This window comes from Salvelinus sp. IW2-2015, linkage group LG20, assembly GCF_002910315.2.
Source record: "Salvelinus sp. IW2-2015 linkage group LG20, ASM291031v2, whole genome shotgun sequence".
Lineage (NCBI taxonomy): Eukaryota > Metazoa > Chordata > Actinopteri > Salmoniformes > Salmonidae > Salvelinus > Salvelinus sp. IW2-2015.
In genome coordinates, this window is record NC_036860.1 from 62,922,108 (window position 1) to 62,941,212 (window position 19,105).

Genomic DNA, 19,105 nt, shown 5'->3' on the forward strand with positions numbered 1-19,105 from the left:
GAAGAGAGAGAGAGAGAGAGAGAGAGAGAGAGAGAGAGAGTGAGAGAGAGAGAGAGAGAGAGAGAGAGAGAGACGAGAGAGAGAGAGAGAGAGAGAGAGAGAGAGAGAGAGAGAGAGAGAGAGAGAGAGAGAGAGAGAGAGAGAGAGAGAGAGAGAGAGAGAGAGAGAGAGAGAGAGAGAGAGAGAGAGAGAGAGAGAGAGAGAGAGAGAGAGAGAGAGAGAGAGAGAGAGAGAGAGAGAGAGAGAGAGAGAGAGAGAGAGAGAGAGAGAGAGAGAGAGAGAGAGAGAGAGAGAGAGAGAGAGAGAGAGAGAGAGAGAAGAGAGGAGAGAGAGAGAGAGAGAGAGAGAGAGAGAGAGAAGAGAGGAGAGAGAGAGAGAGAGAGAGAGAGAGGAGAGAGAGAGAGAGAGAGAGAGAGAGAGAATACACACACAATACATTCCAGTGGAGATATCCCCTAGTGATCTGGTACACTATGTAGCCAGACAGATCACATGCTGTCCATCCCAACTGGAACATAGATGCTTTCTGCTGTCTGATAGGACACACATAACCCACATGTCCTCCCAGGAGGAGAACTAATTGACATGCAGCCCTCATAATCCAAAGGACTACTGATAACACTACGGTTTTACAGTTGAAGTCGGAAGTTTACATACACTTAGGATGGAGTCATTAAAAACTCGTTTTTTTCAACCACTCCACACATTTTCTTGTTACAAACTATAGTTTTGGCAAGTCGGTTAGGACTCAAAGTAATTTTTCCAACAATTGTTTACAGACAGATTATTTCACTTATAATTCACTGTATCGCAATTCCAGTGGTCAGAAATGTACATACCCACTAAGTTGACTGTGCCTTTAAACAGCTTTGGAAAATTCCAGAAAATTGATGTCATGGCTTTAAAGCTTCTGATAGGCTAATTGACATAATTTGAGTCAATTGGAGTGTACCTGTGGATGTATTTTAAGGCCGACTTCAAACTCAGTGCCTCTTTGCTTGACATCATGGGAAAATCAAAAGAAATCAGTCAAGACCTCAGAAAAAAAATTGGACACCTCCACAAGTCTGGTTCATCCTTCATCCTGAAGGTACCACGTTCATCTGTACAAACAATAGTACGCAAATATAAACACCATGGGACCACGCAGCCGTCATACCGCTCAGGAAGAAGAACGCGGTCTGTCTCCTAGAGAATGAACGTACTTTGGTGCGAAAAGTGCCAATCAATCCAGAACAACAGCAAAGGACTTGTGAAGATGCTGGAGGAAACAGGTACAAAAGTATCTATATCTACAGTAAAACGAGTCCTACATCGACATACCTGAAAGGCCGCTCAGCAAGGAAGAAGCTTACTGTTCCAAAATCTTCATAAAAAAGCCAGACTATGGTTTGACTGCACATGGAGACAAAGATCATACTTTTGGAGAAATGTCCTCTGGTCTGATGAAACAAAATAGAACTGTTTGGCCATAATGACCATCGTTATGTTCGAAGCTTGCAAGCCGAAGAACACCATCCCAACCGTGATGCACGGGGGTGGCAGCATCATGTTGTGGGGGGTGCTTTGCTGCAGGAGGGACTGGTGCACTTCACAAAATAGATGGCATCCTGAGGAAGGAATTATGTGAATATATAAATTTAATAAATTTTTTTTAAATCACCTTGATTTAACCAGGTAGGCAAGTTGAGAACAAGTTCTCATTTACATGGCGACCTGGCCAAGATAAGAGCAAAGCAGTTCGACACATACAACACAGAGTTACACATGGAGTAAAACAACATACAGTCAATGATACAGTAGAAAAATAAGTCTATATACAATGTGAGCAAATGAGGTGGAGATAAGGGAGTAAAGGCAAAAAAAAGGCCATGGTGGCGAAGTAAATACAAATATAGCAAGTAAAACACTGGAATGGTAAGTTTACAGTGGAAGAATGTGCAAAGTAGAGATATAATATATATAAGGGGTGTAAAATAAATAAATAAATACAGTAGGGGGAGAGGTAGTTGTTGAAGCAACATCTCAAGACATCTGTCAGGAAGTTAAAGCTTGGTCGCAAATGGGTCTTCCCAAATGGACAATGACCCCAAGCATACATCCAAAGTTGTGGCAAATGGCTTAAGGACAACAAAGTCAAGGTATTGGAGTGGCCATCACAAAGCCCTGACCTCAATCCTTATAGAAAAGTTGTGGCAGAACTGAAAAGCGTGTGCGCGCAAGGAGGCCTACAATACCTGACTCAGTTACACCAGCTCTGTCAGGAGGAATGGGCAAAATTCACTCAACTTATTGTGGGAGCTTGTGGAAGGCTACCCGAAACGTTTGACGCAAGTAATCAATTTAAAGGCAATGCTACCAAATACTAATTGAGTGTATGTAAACTTCTGACCCACTGGGAATGTGATGAAAGAAATAAAAGCTGAAATAAATAATTTCTCTCTACTATCTTCTGACATTTCACATTCTTAAAATAAAGTGGTGATCCTAACTGACCTAAGACAGGGAATTTTTACTAGGATTAAATGTCAGGAATTGTGAAAAACTGAGTTTAAATGTATTTGGCTAATGTGTATGTAAACTTCCACTGTACATGTGTATCGTTGTGTATTGTTAAATACTACTGCACTTTTGGAGCTAGGAACACAAACATTTCGCGACACCCGCAATAACATCTGCTAATTATGTGTATGCGACCAATAACATTTGATTTGATTTTGATTTGATACCGCAAATTAGATCTAAGGCATACAGAAGCCTACAGTACATAACAGTTGCGGTCAGTGTCGTTTAAGATGAGGGAGGACACATTTTTTTATGAGCATGGTCTTATTTCTATTACACGATATTGAATGACTGTCATTCATATTTCATTCCCCCAGTTCAATGTAACAGCGATACGTTTAGGCTATTACATGATAGTCAATTTTCCCTATACCCATCATGAGGTTGTTACAACCTAGCCTATGAATGAAGGTTTACGACGTAGGTGTGCACACAGGTCGAGAGACAAATTTGAGGTGACAGACAGTGACATTCAATAGTGCCTTGCACACTCTTGCCTGCATCTAGCTGATATAGGGTGTAAACATTAGTCCAACAGTTGCAAACAAGAGTTTCTATTGGACAAATGCAGGTATGTTTATCCACGTTTTGTTCCGTTTGCTTTAGTTCAAGAAACGTTTTTCAACAGAATTGGCGGAATGAATACACCCCTGATCAAGCTGAAGTAACGTCATAGCAAGTATATCTAATAGAACTAACGTGTTAGTAAACTTGCTACAATCATGCAGTAACTTTAGTGTACAGTCAGTAAGCAGTTACACCGGTGGGCCCTGGTGGCAATAAATTAGTAATACCAAAAGATGACCTTGACTTGGAAGAGTTCCAGTGTTGTGTTGGAAAGTCATAGCCAGCTAGCTAACATAGCATCCCCCTGTTTGAGCAGGGTGTTTCAGTAGGCTTAACTTATTGGATGTTAAATCTTTGACACGGGAGAAGGAACTCATTTGGAATGGGAATAATATTTATCAGATCACATCCTCCTTGCAAGATAAGCCTTTTTCGAACTTTTCAAGATGAACGTTACTCTTTCCTGTTGTAGTCCTATCTCTACCTTTCCACAAGAATTCTCTGAACATTTACACTATAAGAGCACAATATGTGAGAGGCGTTATAGGCAGTCCTTTCCAGGCCTGTTTGATACAGCTAAGTACTGTAAATGAAACTGAAAGTGAAAAAAAATGACGAAATCTCTCTATTTCTCTCTTGCTTCGCCTTCATGTTGGAAGAAATTAATTTGTTCAAAAGTGTTCAACTATTGTCTTTCTCTCTCTTTGAGCCATCTACTCATCACATTTTATACACTGCAGTGCCAGCTAGATGTATTTTATGCTTTCAGTACTAGATTAATTCTCTGATCCTACCCTGCTACCCTACAGAGTGCTGTTGAGGCTACGGCAGACCTTCAATGCGAAACAGTTATTTGGTGACATGATTATATTTTGTGTAGTTTAATCTAAAAGGATAACTTTTTTAATGTTTTACAATTTTTTTTATTTATTAAATTCACTGAGGAAGATGGTCCTCCCCTTCCTCCTCTGAGGAGCCTCCACTGGTACATAAGATGAGAAATACTGACGTTTGATAAAAATGCATTTTTAAAAAAATGATACAGTACTCTGTCAGTTAGCAAAGGCTTGTCTAAGTACAGCTAAGAGTGTGCAGTAGATACACTGTTCATATAATGATATTATCTCCTCAGGCTAATCTGGACTTCAGGGACCCAATCATGGTCTCCCTAGAGTTTGGTCTGGCTGAGGACACAGGCCCCGTCCTGGATGGAGACTTACCAACGTCACTCAACAAAACGGTAAAATGAACCACAATGTGGCAGATTTAACACACAAGCACACACACACACCAGTAACTTTTGGCTTTCCATGAATTTTGTATACCTTGGCTTGCTTCCCTCTTTAGCCACTACAGGCCCTACTTGGCTAACAATACGTGTGTGCATGCACACATCTGATTTTCTTACCTTACTTTAGACCTCAGCTATCATTTATTGCAACAGTGAATAGGCACTGTGTGAGCAGAGTCAGTAATCAGTACTTTACACACTCATACAATCTGGCTCCTTCCAGCGCTGTAGAGGGTGAATATTCTCTCCAACGGCTGTCCTCCATCCATCACTAGTTCCTATCAGAGGCTCTAAAACACTGACAGACTGTTATCCAGTTCCAATGGTGCAGCTCCCACACACATAGTTTTAATGAGTTGTTTGGCAGAGGGACAGAGGGACAGAGGGAGACAAAACATGTGGCTGGATGTTAACACAGTGGTAGAACAGGATGTTAACACCGTGGTAGAACAGGATGTTAACACCGTGGTAGAACAGGATGTTAACACAGTGGTGAACAGGATGTTAACACAGTGGTAGAAACAGGATGTTAACACCGTGGTAGACCAGGATGTTAACACAGTGGTAGAACAGGGATGTTAACACCGTGGTAGAACAGGATGTTAACACAGTGGTAGAACAGGATGTTAACACAGTGGTAGAACAGGATGTTAAACACCAGTGGTAGAACAGGATGTTAACACCGTGGTAGAACAGGATGTTAACACCGTGGTAGAACAGGATGTTAACACCGTGGTAGACCAGGATGTTAAACCGTGGTAAACAGGATGTTAACACAGTGGTAGAACAGAATGTTAACACCGTGGTAGAACAGGATGTTAACACCGTGGTAGAACAGGATGTTACACCGTGGTAGAACAGGATGTTAACACAGTGGTAGAACAGGATGTTAACACCGTGGTAGAACAGGATGTTAACACCGTGGTAGACCAGGATGTTAACACAGTGGTAGACCAGGATGTTAACACCGTGTTAGAACAGGATGTTAACACCGTGGTAGAACAGGATGTTAACACCGTGGTAGAACAGGATGTTAACACCGTGGTAGAACAGGATGTTAACACCGTGGTAGAACAGGATGTTAACACAGTGGTAGAACAGGATGATAGCACAGTTTTAAGAAAATACCTTTAAAAAAAGTAAGAGATAAGAATAACAATAATTAAAGAGCAGCAGTAAATAACAGTAGCGGGGCTATATACAGGGGGTACCGGTACAGAGTCAATGTGCTGGGGCACCGGTGTTGAGGTTATTGAGGTAATATGTACATGTAGGTACATGTAAGCAGTTTTCGACTGCTTCTTTGATAGAACTGTCTTGTACATGGTCTATTCCATACTGCTTGTAACCATGCTCACGTCATTCAGATTCCTTTGGTGGACTGTGGGAGCGATGACAAGTGCATAGCTGACCTATCCCTGAAGGCTGTGCCAAGTATACAAAGGTATTGTCACAAAGATTGTATTCTTTCAATCCATCTAACTGTCATGATTTTATGGCAGTTGCGTGGTAGTTCATTGACAGCTATGTTGCCCTTGTATTTTACTTTAGCGCCCTCTTGTGTTGGCCCAGATGAAGTGTCACAGCATTACAGTAAAATCTGCTCTGCTACAGTAATAACATTACAGTAAAATCTACCCTGCTACGGTAATAACATTACAGTAACATCTGCCCTGGCATAGTAATAACATTACAGTAAAATCTGCACTGGAGCAGTAATAATATTACTGTAAAATCTGCCCTGCTACAGTAATAACATTACAGTAAAATCTGCCCTGGAGCAGTAATAATATTACAGTAACATCTGCCTTGCTACAGTAATAACTTTCCTATTCTTTCCAGTCTTGTGATCAAAGCCAACAAGGAAAAGTTCCATGTGCTCATTACCATTAGAAACAGTCAAGACAATGCCTACAATACCAAAGTCATGCTCAGCTTTACTGAAAACATAAACTACGTCAAAGTCAAGGTGAGATCCATTGATTTACATTGATTACTTGGATGTTGGGAATCATGACGTCAGTATGAGTTTTGACATTGACATTATATGTGATTTCAACCGTTTACTCTGCAGGCCAATGACAAAGTCTGCAGTCTGAATAATACCAAAGTTGAGTGTGCTGTGGGATATCCATTCCTCAAAAGCAATGTAGAGGTGAGACAATTCTTGCAATCACACGTATTTATCCTCGTACCATAAGACTCACTATGTACTTCATGTTTCATTTTGTGATGAATAGGCCACTGATCGGTTTTGCTTGTTCTCCCTCCAGGAGGTGTTTGAGATCCTGTTTGAAGTCAACCCTGCACACGTCTGGAAAGAAATTCAGATCAACGTAACTGCATCCAGGTACAGTAAGCCATGGTGTTCATTCATTCATTTTATTTATTTAGCCAGGATAGTCCACACAGTAACAATGGCTAGTGTTTTCCAGGGAGTCCCGAGTTCCATGCTAAATCTCAACAATTTAAAATAAATGAGTGAGCAAAGAAGAAAAATTTAAAATGTCAAAATTCTAATGCAATGACTTTTCTCATTCCTACAGTGACAGTGAGGAATTGAAGACCACCCTCCATGACAACTCTGTGAGAATCTCCATCCCTGTGAAGTACGAGGCTGGACTCAGATTCACTGCGTGAGTACAGACAGCAGCAGCTACAACACGAAAACAGGACATTTTTATTTACATAAAAAATACAGGTACAGTATCAGAGTATGACCTTTTTTCAAATCTTTCCATCTCCTTTCTCATCTTTCCATCTCCTTTCTCATTTTTCCATCTCCTGTCTCATCCCTCCATCTCTCCATCCATCATCCCTCTATCTCTCAGCGACAGGCATATGAAGGAGGACCACATCATAGTGAAAGAGGGAGAGCAGTACCCCAGCGTCTTCAACCACACCAGTGTGATAGGAGAAGAGGTCAAGATCATCTATACGGTAAGACCCACATACTGTAGACCGTAGTAATACCTGCTTAGATAAGGCCAGGGGATAAGAGCAATTCAATTAAATGTATTTATAAAGCCCTTTATACATCAGCAGATGTCACAAAGTTCTTATACAGAAACCCAGCCTAAAACCCCAAACAGCAAGCAATGCAGATGTAGAAGCATGGTGGCTAGGAAAAACTCCCTAGAAAGGCAGGAACCTAGGAAGAAACCTAGAGAGGAACCAGGCTCTGAGGGGTGGCCAGTGCTCTTCTGGCTGTACTGGGTAGAGAGGAACCAGGCTCTGAGGGGTGGCCAGTCCTCTTCTGGCTGTACTGGGTAGAGAGGAACCAGGCTCTGAGAAGTGGCTAGTGGAGAGGGTAAGAGTACATGGCCATTAAGGCTAGATCGTTCTTAAAGATGTTCAAATGTTCATAGATGACCAGCAGAGTCAAATAATAATCACAGTGGTTGTAGAGAATGCAACAGGTCAGCACCTCATGAGTAAATGTCAGTTGGCTCTCTACCGCACCTGACAGCAGGTGTGGTAGAGAGAGAGAGGGTTGAAACAGCAGGTCCGGGATAAGGTAGCAGGTCCGGTGAACAGGTCAGGTTTCCATAGCCACAGGCAGAACAGTAGAAACTGGATCAGCAGCCTGACCAGGTGGACTGGGGATGGGGACAGCCAGAAGTTGTCAGGCCAGGTAGTCCTGAGGCCTGGTCCAAGGGGAGAGAGAGAGTTAGGATAATTAGAGGGAGCACACTGAAGATCACACAGGACATCAGATAAGACACGAGAAATTCACTAGATAGGACAGACTGACCCCAGCCCCCCAGCACATAGTCTATTGCAGCATAGATATTGGGGACTGAGACGGGGGGGTCGGGGGACACTGTGGCCCCGTTCGAGAATACCCCTGGACAAGACCAAGCAGGCAGGGTATAACCCCACCCACTTTGCCAAATCACAGCCCCCACACCACTAGAGGGATATCAACAGATCACCAACTTACTACCCAGAGACAAGGCGGAGTATAGCCCACGAAGATCTCACCCATAACGTCAGTGACTCAACCCACTCAAGTCAAATATAGCAAAAAATGCCTGGCAAGATGTGATTCACCCCTCCTAGGGAAAGCATGGGAGAGCACTAGCAAGCCACTGACTCAGTCCCCGTAATAGAGCCCCACAGTGGAAGCATCATAATACCCATAAAACCTAGCGGTCAAACAGGGAAATGGTTCCAATCATTTTTTCCACCATTCATTTTTCCCATAGGGGATTTTAGAAACACTTAAAATAAGTGCTGTGTTTCATACTGTGGTACTCTATAGGGTCAGAGGCAGAGAATCACAGTAGAAAGAGGGGAGCTGGCATATTACCTCAATTACCTCAACTAACAGGTTCCCCCGCACATTGACTCTGTACCGGTACCCCCTGTATATAGTCTCGCTATTGTTATTTTACTGCTACTCTTTAATTACTTGTTCCTTTTATTTCTTATTCTTATTCGTATTTTTTAAACTGCATTGTTGGTTAGGGGCTTGTAAGTAAGCATTTCACTGTAAGGTCTACACCTGTTGTATTCGGCGCATATGATTAATCCAATTTTGATTTGAAACATTTGCCGCCATCACACTTCTTATAGTCCTGAAACACAGGTTCCAGGCTAGGGCAATTTTTAGGCTTCACCATGTTTCATCGAAATGTAGCAGCTGGTTGTCGCTACATAGCAGGTACAGTCACTAAGAGGTAGAATATATAGTGAAAAACAATAGTGGTACCTAAAACGGAACCTTGAGGAACAGCCGAACTTGCATTGTTTTTGTAGAAGACGAACCATCACAAAAGATGAACTAATATCTTACCGACAGATGAGATCTAAACCAGGCAAGAACTTTTCTGTGTTGACCAGCCTTTCTTAAGTATTGTTCGCGACCCAAAGTGGGACCTGTTAATGGTGGATCGCGACGTGTCAGTGTAAATTTATAATTATTTCATCAATTAACTGGAATGGTTGGCCAAGTGCATCTGCGCTCTCTGTTCAGTGCGCTTTCTGCTTAAGCAGCGGTCTCTGCTCTGTTTGGCTGCTGCGCGAGTGTGAGAGGGAGATGCCCGTGTGCTTCGCGGTTTACCAGATTTTTCTTCAAGATCATCTGTGACACACATGATGCGCGCTGTCATTCAAGCAGCAGATATGCGCTGTCAGCCACTAACTTGTCATTCTCCACTCTGCCATCACTCCAGCTGTCATCAAATGGACTCATGCTAGCCACAAGTTCTGTCTGAGCTCATTGTTCATGAAAGGCATATACAAACGATGAGTTTCTCTCTCTTTTCATACAAACTTATAACGAGGAGAGCCAATCCGTGTGTTTTGTGTGTGGAATGTGCTTTAGTATATGAGTCTCTCATAATGAACAAATTAATAAAACAACACGTCCTGACCAACTCCACGCATGATGGTAAACCCGGGAGTTTCTTAGAACGTGGCAGAATTGCTTCAGGAACAGTGGCTTCGACAGATGGACAAGTCAGTCAGCAGCAAGCATTGTTTGTTATTTTTATAACAGATGATAATAACAGAAATAATAGGATACTAACTACTCTCGTAGTAGTTAGATGTGAGGTTTCTTCTTCCCAACAATCCAACCTGGCCTTGTTACAGCAGCTAATGCTTAACTTTTGCCAAGCAAGCAAGCTACTGATTGCGCAACCTAGTAACAGTACAGATGAAAGACAATATGAACAATTGTCAGGCCTAACTGTACTCTTCACTGTAAGTAAATTATATTTTGAAAACTAGTCTATGGTTGGAACTGTTTGCTGTTAAAAATACCAATATAATTGTTATTCTTACTGGAAATAAACTGATTGACAGCAAGATTCTTTTCTGAGGCAAACACCTTCAGCAGGAAGCGGTCTCCTCCTGACTGAGAAAGCCAGTAGATGTTCTGGTCCAGTTTGGCACCACATACCTGTGTGAGTCAGGGTTCTCAACTCTGACATACTTATAAAACAAGTACAGAAACAGTTTCAAGGCTGAGCATGACTTCAGTGTTGCACTGTCAAAAACAGAGCCCAGAATAGAAATGCTCTCATTAGGACTGTTTTGTGTGTGTTTTCTGGTCTACATCTGTGTGATGTGATCAATCAGTTTATTCCAGTTCAGAAATAAAAAATATGTATTGTATTTTAACAGCAACAGTTACAACCTAGACTTTCTTTTCAACAATAAATTTCTACAGTAAGATGTACAGTAGGCCTGATCATTTTTCATCTGTACTGTTACTTGGGGTTGCACTATCAAAAAGCCTGTGTGTTTCTGTTATACATCTGTGTGATGTGATCAGTCAGTTTATTCCAGTTCAGAATGAAATGATTTATTTGTATTTTAACAGCAACAGTTCCAACCTAGACAGATATATGTAGAGTGTTTTTAATGGGGGAAAATAAACATTAATAGATATTAATATGGATATTTAATTTCATTGTTATTTGTTTTTTGGTATATTTGCATTCGTTTTAGGCATAGGGCAATGAAATGTACAGATATTTATGTGTAGTTTTTCTAAGCTTGGGTCAACACAGAATTTCTCATCTGGGTCCCAGGAAAACAGAATTTCTCATCTGGGTCCCAGGTAAACACAGAATTTCTCATCTGGGTCCCAGGCTGAAAAAGTTTAAGAACCGCTGGTATGGACCAATTTGGGTTTCCAATCTGTCCAAAAGAAGTGGTGATCGATGGTTTAAAAAGTGACACTAAGTTCTAGGAGCACAAGGACGGACGCAGAACCTTAGTCTTGACACAATTAAAAGGTCATTTGCCACCTTCACAAGTGCGGTCTCAGTACTATGATGGAGTCTAAAACTAGACTGGAGCATTTTGTATACATTATTTGTCTCCAGGAAGGCAGTGAGTTGCTGAGCAACAACTTTAAAAAACAATAATAATAGAGGAATGGGAGATTCAATATAGGCCGATAGTAAAAACAAAAAATCTAGGTCAGGTTCGGCTTTTTCGGGAGAGGCCATACTACTGCCGCGTTTAGTGAGTTTGGTACATATCAGAGGATAGGGATCCGTTTATTATGTTCTACATTGAGGGCCAAGTACAGGAAGTAGCTCTTTCAGTAGTTTAGCTGGAATAGGGTCAGTAGCCAGCTGGAAGGTTTAGAGGCCATGACTATTTTCATGAATGTGACGAGAGATACAGGATACAAAACTTTGATCCCGCGGTCTTGGCAGTTCTGTGCAGACTCAGGAAAACAGAGTTTTGGTGAAATATGCATACTCAGAATTTGCTTTCTAATGATCATGAACGATCGAAGAAGTTCATGAATTCATCACTGTCTGAACTGAAGGCCATCCTCACTTGGGGAATGCTTATTTTTAGTTAGCTTGCGACTGTATCAAAATAAATGTTTTGATTATTTTACTCTCCTCATCAGGTTGATAAAAGTAGGCTGATTCAGCAGGATTGAGGGCTGTGGACTTCTCCATGTGAATATTGAAGTTACAAAGATTTTAATATTATCTGCCATGACTACGAGGTCCAATAGGAATTCAGGGAACTCTGTATAGTAGCTATAAAAAGTGACTGAGAAGGCTGCAATTAACTGATTATATACCCAAAGTAAGATACTTATTCTAAGTTGCCAAAGCTCGAAAAAACCAACATGTGGTTACTTTTTGACTGAAAGACCTGTGACTTCTGTCTCTCTCTCTTGGTCTCCAGGTTAAAAAGGTGTGGATATGGAGACTCCTCCTCTAAAGCTGAGGGTGATGTACCCGTACCTATCACCTAGTGAGAACATCCTGCTATACCTGACACATGTCACTCCTCACAGGTAAGGCTTCTCTACACTGTGTACTGTACCATAGAGGTAGACAGTCTACCAGTATCCCTGCACATGGTTCTCTACCAGTCAACAGACAATCACACGGTGAAGTCAAACACTCTGCAGAACTGTGGTGGTGTGGATCAAGTTGATCCAAATGTGATTGATTGATTGATAATTGATTGATGGATCTTTTCTCTCTCCCACAGGATGTGAGATGTCACGTCAGGGACTGATTAACCCTTTAAGAATCAACAACAACAACACGCACACCATCAATCCTAAAAAAGAGACCCTCAGTGTCTTCTGGCTGGGTGAGTCAACACTACTGTGTGTGAGTGTGAGTATGAGTGTGAGTATGAGTGTAATGTGTGTACGTGAGTGTGGTGTGTGTACTCTCCTTTGCAGGGCTGTAAGGACCACCCGTGTAAGTCATTATGTGTACTCTCCTTTGCAGGGCTGTAAGGACACCGTGTAAGTCATGTATGTGTACCTCTCCTTTGCAGGGCTGTAAGGACCACCCGTGTAAGTCATGTATGTGTATCTCCTTTGCAGGGCTGTAAGGACCACCCGTGTAAGTCATGTATGTGTACTCTCCTTTGCAGGGCTGTAAGGACCCCGTGTAAGTCATGTATGTGTACTCTCTTTTGCAGGGCTGTAAGGACCACCCGTGTAAGTCATTTATCTGCTCCATCCCACATGTCAAAACAGCCAGGTCAATGTTACCTTCCGGGTATGGAAGCCCACCTTTATCAAAGTGAGTACAGTGAAGTGTCACTTGTTCATTCATTTGTTTTTTTGATTGATTGATTGATACATTTATTCATTGACAAATGTATTGGTATATTGAGTGCTGAATTGAATTGCTCTTGGCTCCACAGGCAGAGTTCTCCAGCCTTCATATGGTTGTTAATGCCACTCTGGAGAACCTGAACACGGATCTCTTCGTGTTTGAGTGCCACCAATTACGCCAGAGATGTGAGTGCAATTATTCTATTCATTTTCATGTGATCGCTACATTTACACAGGCAGCACAATTTTGATCTTTTGACCAATTATTGGTCTTTAGACCAATCAGAAGAGATTTTTTGCTAATAATTGGGAAAATATCAAAATTGGGCGTGCCTGTGTAAACACAGCCTTTATCTGTTTTGCTTTTGTTCCTTTGCTTGTTTTAACACTGTTGTTTCCATCCAGGTGAAGATCCAGGTCTCTAAAGAGGCTTTGGGAGGTATACCCCTGTGGATCATTATAGTCAGTATCCTAATAGGACTGATGATTCTGGCACTGGTCATCTTCGCTCTATGGAAGGTATGTGTGTGTGTAACAGTATACTTTAGTACCGTCCCCTCGCCCTGACCACGGGCGGCGAACCAGGGACCCTCTGCACACATCGACAACAGTCACCCACGAAGCGTCGTTACCCATCGCTCCACAAAAGCCGCGGCCTTGCGGAGCAAGGGGAAACCCTACTTAAGTCTCAGAGCCAAGTGACGTAACTGATTGAAATGTTAGTAGCGCGTACCGGCCTAACTAGCTAGCCATTTCACATCCGTTACATGTGTTTCACAACTTCTGTCTGCTTGTGTCTGTTAGGGAACTTATAATCGATTATAAGTTCCCTATCTTCCAAATAGAACAATAATTATTATTTATTAATAATAATAATATTTAGCGGGTGCTTATATGTGGCCTATCTCACACATGTACAAGTGTGTATTAATATGCATGTGTGAATTGGAAATTCAAGTTTTTTTGCATATCTCAAACTCTCCTGAGACACTTCGGAGAGGGGTCACAGCCAGGGTCACCATATCCCACTCTCCCTGAGACACCTTCGGAGAGTAGGGTCCACAGCCAGGGTCACCAATCCCAACTCTCCCTGAGACACCTTCGGAGAGTCAGGGTCACAGCCAGGGTCACCATATCCCAACTCTCCTCCTGAGAACCTTCGGAGAGTGGGGTCACAGCCAGGGTCACCATATCCCAACTCTCCCTGAGACACCTTCGGAGAGTAGGGTCACAGCCAGGGTCACCATATCCCAACTCTCCCTGAGACACTTCGGAGAGTAGGGTCACAGCCAGGTCACCATATCCCAACTCTCCTGAGACACCTTCGGAGAGTAGGGTCACAGCCAGGGTCACCATATCCCAACTCTCCCTGAGACACCTTCGGAGAGTAGGGTCACAGCCAGGGTCACCATATCCCACCTCTCCCTGGACAACCTTCGGAGAGTAGGGTCACAGCCAGGGTCACCATATCCAACTCTCCCTGAGACACCTTCGGAGAGTAGGGTCACAGCCAGGGTCACCATATCCCAACTCTCCTGACGACCCCCTTCGGAGAGTAGGGTCACAGCCAGGGTCACCATATCCCAACTCTCCCTGAGACACCTTCGGAGAGTATGGGTCAAGGCTTGTGTTATGGAAGAGGGTCAACATGGTGTGATCATGTGTGAAATACACTTTTAAATCTATTAAACTTGAACTCAAACTTGAGACTTAGGTTTGGATGTGAATTCTGGATTATGTTGTGTTCACTGTTGTCTTCTGTGCTCCACCAGGCTGGATTTTTCAAGAGAAAATCCATAGAGGACATGGAGAACGAGGACATGAAGGATTAATCCTTCCACCACCATACAGATGTGCCCCACTGTCTTCAGGTCTGTCTTCAGGTCAGTCAGAGGAGATACCATAGGAAATACCCCATCAACCAATTCTCCTGAACACCATCAGGTCAGAAGAAAAGCCAGTCTATTTATGGCTATTCAACAACCATTCACCTGAATGTGATGTGGCCCATCTACCAGTCTTAAAACCCTGGTCTGATTCAGTGGATACGGAGGCCTGGGGAAACATTGAACTTGTACAGTACACTCTATTCAATGTGGGTACCAAGACCTGGACTTAAAATACCTAAGCTAGAAGGGAAATCAGAAGACCATAAGGATAATGGCACGCTGACTCAGACCTGATCATATGCAGCCACACCAGCTTTATACAAAACGTTCTCAGGTTCACTTACAGCGTCAACATCCCAAAGACACTAAAAACACCTCAGATTACAGTATGGCATTACACCAAAGTTGTCCAAATGTCCAAGGCACTCTGCGATGGATTAGAATTCTGTGTTAAAAGTTTTTGATATTTTTTACAAATATACTGTAAATCTATACCATGTACTGTATTTATTTTTGTTTGGTATATTTTGATACGTGTTATTACCTATATTTTAACATATTCATCGTCTTCTAAGCATAATGTTTGCTTTTTGGAACACTGATATTTTCACATGAGTGTTTTTCTGGTCTTACAAGAGCAATCTGTAAATTCTATTTATTTTTTTTGAACAAAAGTGTTCTCTTGAATATTGAAGGGGTCTATGCAAATGTTCCCTCCCCAAATATATATTCAGTATAAAAGAAGAGGAGGAATAGATGCATTTGCTATTGACTTAAATACAACGGCTTTAATCTAGTTTTTGTTTCATTTTGTTACCACATGGGGGCAGAGAATTTACAGATTGCTCCTTTACAGTATTAGGAAAAACTTTGATTGTCCTGTAAATGTAATGTAAAGCTTGTACATAAAGTTATGTTTGCAATAATTCCTATAATTGAAGATCAAGTTAAGTCCAGCATGTATCACCAAGGCTCTATATATCAGTAATAGAGATAAAATAAGTAATTTGCTCCTACATTTCTCAGGTATTACTTATGATATAGTATGATGATATTATGGTGATAGTATGGTGATATTATGGTGATAGTATGGTGATAGTAAGGGGATAATTTGATGATAGAATGATGATAGTAAGGTGATAGTATGGCGATAGTATGAATTAGATAAAACAAACAAATGTAGTATTTTTAAATAAAATACTTTAAAAACAATATGAAAATATGTAAATATTGGTCTTATATTTTGATAAAAATTGAAATGTTTGATAAATGTGTATTGGAACTCAATGCATTTTGCATCCATTCGCTAAGATGTTTTTTTTGGGACTCATCTTTCTTTCTGTTTTTTGTTTTGGGGCGAGAGTGATTTCGTGAGGTAGTCTACAGTCACATAGAGTAATCCAAAAAGTATCTCAGCGGAGTGTAACTTGATTCCTGATGTTCAAACCTGTCAGTACCACAAAACAAAGAGATGTTTGTCTCAGAGAAGGTCAAACTCTGCAAACTAGGCCATTGAATGTTACACACAGGGGGTGGTCTGATATGCATATGAACACCAGGTTATGCCTAAAGCCCTGTAGTCTCTGTTATGGCCGGAGTGCTAGCGACTGTCATGATTGTGAGTAGAAATGTTTTATTTATGCATCCTTTCTGCTTTCTCTCCGCCTACATTCCTCTGCATATTTACATATTTTGCACAGGCAGTCCGGTGTGACCCCTGACTTTTTATTGTATATAAGAGACACTCATCAGCTCACCCATTACTGTTGAAAGCACATGTAATAAATGAATAAATATCTGTAAAATGTGTAAGATAACCTTAACATGGTGATCCTCCATACTGTCCCCTTCTGGAGAGCTTATTTGTCACAGCTCAGCAGTGATAGAGTCAGCTGATCAAGGCTTTGAAGATTTGATTGCTGATGAATTAAATTGGAACCCAGAACCAAATCTTGTGTGCTGTCCAGCTATGCAACTTGACATGTATTATAATGTATGTTCATGTGTTAACAGTCTGTCACAGGATTTTGTTTGTTGTATCAGGTGTGATGGCACATGTGGGACAAAAACCTACTGTACTTTGACGAGAGAGAGAGAGAGAGAGAGAGAGAGAGAGAGGACTGCTTCAGACTGATGTACTCCAGTCATACACACTGCTGTGAACTGTTAGTTTAATACACTGGTTTGTCATGTGTATGTACTCTGATCAGTACAGATTTGAAAGCATTGCACAAGCTGTCAAGGATCTTATGCCAATAAATACATTTTTAAAAAGTAATTAATACATGTTGGACATCAATGGCCATAGCACTGGATAAGTATTGTGGTATAGCAGATGTGTGTGTGTGTGCGCGCGTGTGTGATCATTGTATGCTAAGAAGTCATAAGTTCATTCCCTCTGCAGGGCAGGCAGCAGGTGAGCTATTTTTCTGCAGATAGGTTGCTCATGCGTTTAGGATTACTGTACACACTAGTTGATCCTTTCATCTGGATCCTGTTCAGTCAGTGGGCAGTCTGGGCCCTGCAGGCATACTGACCCCATTACACAGACGGGGTTCATTGTTTCTGACTGCGAGCTGAGAGAAAAGGGGTAAGACAGCTTCCAGTATTATTCTGCATCTGGTATTTGCCTTTCTTTGTAGGTGTTTGTGCCTACAGAACAATAACTCAAAACATGAACATAGACAGACAGGTAGACATGCAGAAAGACGCACACCCACAGTTTGGGTTAATGATTCATGACAATGCTAATGTTAAACCCATGGATATCATTGTGTGTGTGTGTGTGTGTGTGTGTGTGTGTGTGTGAGAGAGGGAGAGAGAGTGCCATCACAGCAGCAAGATTGGTGACCTGTTGCCACAAGAAAAGGTCAACCAGTGAAGAACAAACACCATCGTAAATACAACCCATATTTATGTTTATTTCTTTTTCCTTTTGTACTTTAACCATTTGTACATCGTTACAACACTGTATATATACATAATATATATACATAATAATAATACATTTGAAATGTCTTTATGATTTTGGAACTTCTGTGAGTATAATGTTAACTGTAAATTTGTATTGTTTATTTAACTTTTGTATATTATAACTACTTCACTTGCTTTGGCAATGTTAACATATGTTATCCATGCCAATTAAGCGCCTTGAATTGAATTGAGAGAGCGAGACAGACAGACACATCAGAGAGAGAGAGGCAAGAGAGAGAGAGGACAGGGAGAGAGACATACACAGAGAAGAGAGAGACAGGGAGAGAGACATAGCTCAGAGAGAGAGAGACAGGAGAGAGAGCATACACAGAGAGAGAGAGAGACAGGGAGAGAGACATACACAAGAAGAGAAGAGCGAAGGAGGAACATCACAGAAGAGAGAGAGAGAGAACAGGGAGAGAGACATACACAGAGAGAGAGAGAGAAGATGAGAGACAGGGAGAGAGACATACAGCAGAGAGACAGAGATTTTCCTTTGTTATTTCCCTTTTGTGTATTGTCTATTTTACTTGCTTTCGGATATCATTAGGAATCTGTGGTGTGTGTGTGACAGACAGACAGACAGACGGACAGACAGACACATCATAGAGAGAGGGGCAGAGAGAGAGAGAGAGATGATCCCTGACTACTGCTCTGCTCTGGCTTCCATAGTACTACTGACTACTGCTCTGCCTCAGGGCTTCCATAGTACTACTGACTACTGCTCTGCCTCAGGGCTTCCATAGTACTACTGACTACTGCTCTGCTCAGGGCCTCCATAGTAACTACTGACTACTGCTCTGCCCTCAGGGCTTCCATAGTACTACTGACTACTGCTCTGCCTCAGGGCTTCCATAGTATACTGACTACTGCTCTGCCTAGGGCCTCCATAGTACTACTGACTACTGCTCTGATTCAGGGCCTCCCATAGTACTACTGACTACTGCTCTGCCTCAGGGCTTCCATAGTACTACTGACTACTGCTCTGTCTCAGGGCCTCCATAGTACTACTGACTACTGCTCTGCCTCAGGGCTTCCATAGTACTACTGACTACTGCTCTGCCTCAGGGCTTCAATAGTACTACTGACTACTGCTCTGCCTCAGGGCCTCCATAGTACTACTGACTACTGCTCTGCCTCAGGGCTTTCCATAGTACTACTGACTACTGCTCTGCCTCAGGGCTTCCATAGTACTACTGACTACTGCTCTGCCTCAGGGCTTCAATAGTACTACTGACTACTGCTCTGCCTCAGGGC

The 19,105-nt window shown here is 42.0% G+C and overlaps 1 protein-coding gene across 1 annotated transcript in view; it reads left to right on the forward strand.

Annotated features, from left to right (window-relative positions):
- The window catches only part of LOC111981002 (integrin alpha-1), a 95,930-nt gene extending 78,777 nt beyond the window's left edge, over window positions 1–17,153 (forward strand). Inside the window, 16 exon segments of the mRNA XM_070449762.1 lie at window positions 4,265–4,372; window positions 5,791–5,867; window positions 6,266–6,392; window positions 6,498–6,578; window positions 6,697–6,773; window positions 6,970–7,059; window positions 7,255–7,363; window positions 11,805–11,814; window positions 12,101–12,203; window positions 12,603–12,606; window positions 12,701–12,719; window positions 12,822–12,893; window positions 12,896–12,951; window positions 13,076–13,201; window positions 13,392–13,505; window positions 14,759–17,153. Of these exon segments, the coding sequence (XP_070305863.1) occupies window positions 4,265–4,372; window positions 5,791–5,867; window positions 6,266–6,392; window positions 6,498–6,578; window positions 6,697–6,773; window positions 6,970–7,059; window positions 7,255–7,363; window positions 11,805–11,814; window positions 12,101–12,203; window positions 12,603–12,606; window positions 12,701–12,719; window positions 12,822–12,893; window positions 12,896–12,951; window positions 13,076–13,201; window positions 13,392–13,505; window positions 14,759–14,818 (1,233 nt within the window). The 3' untranslated portion in view covers window positions 14,819–17,153.
- The last annotated feature ends 1,952 nt before the right edge of the window (window positions 17,154–19,105 follow it).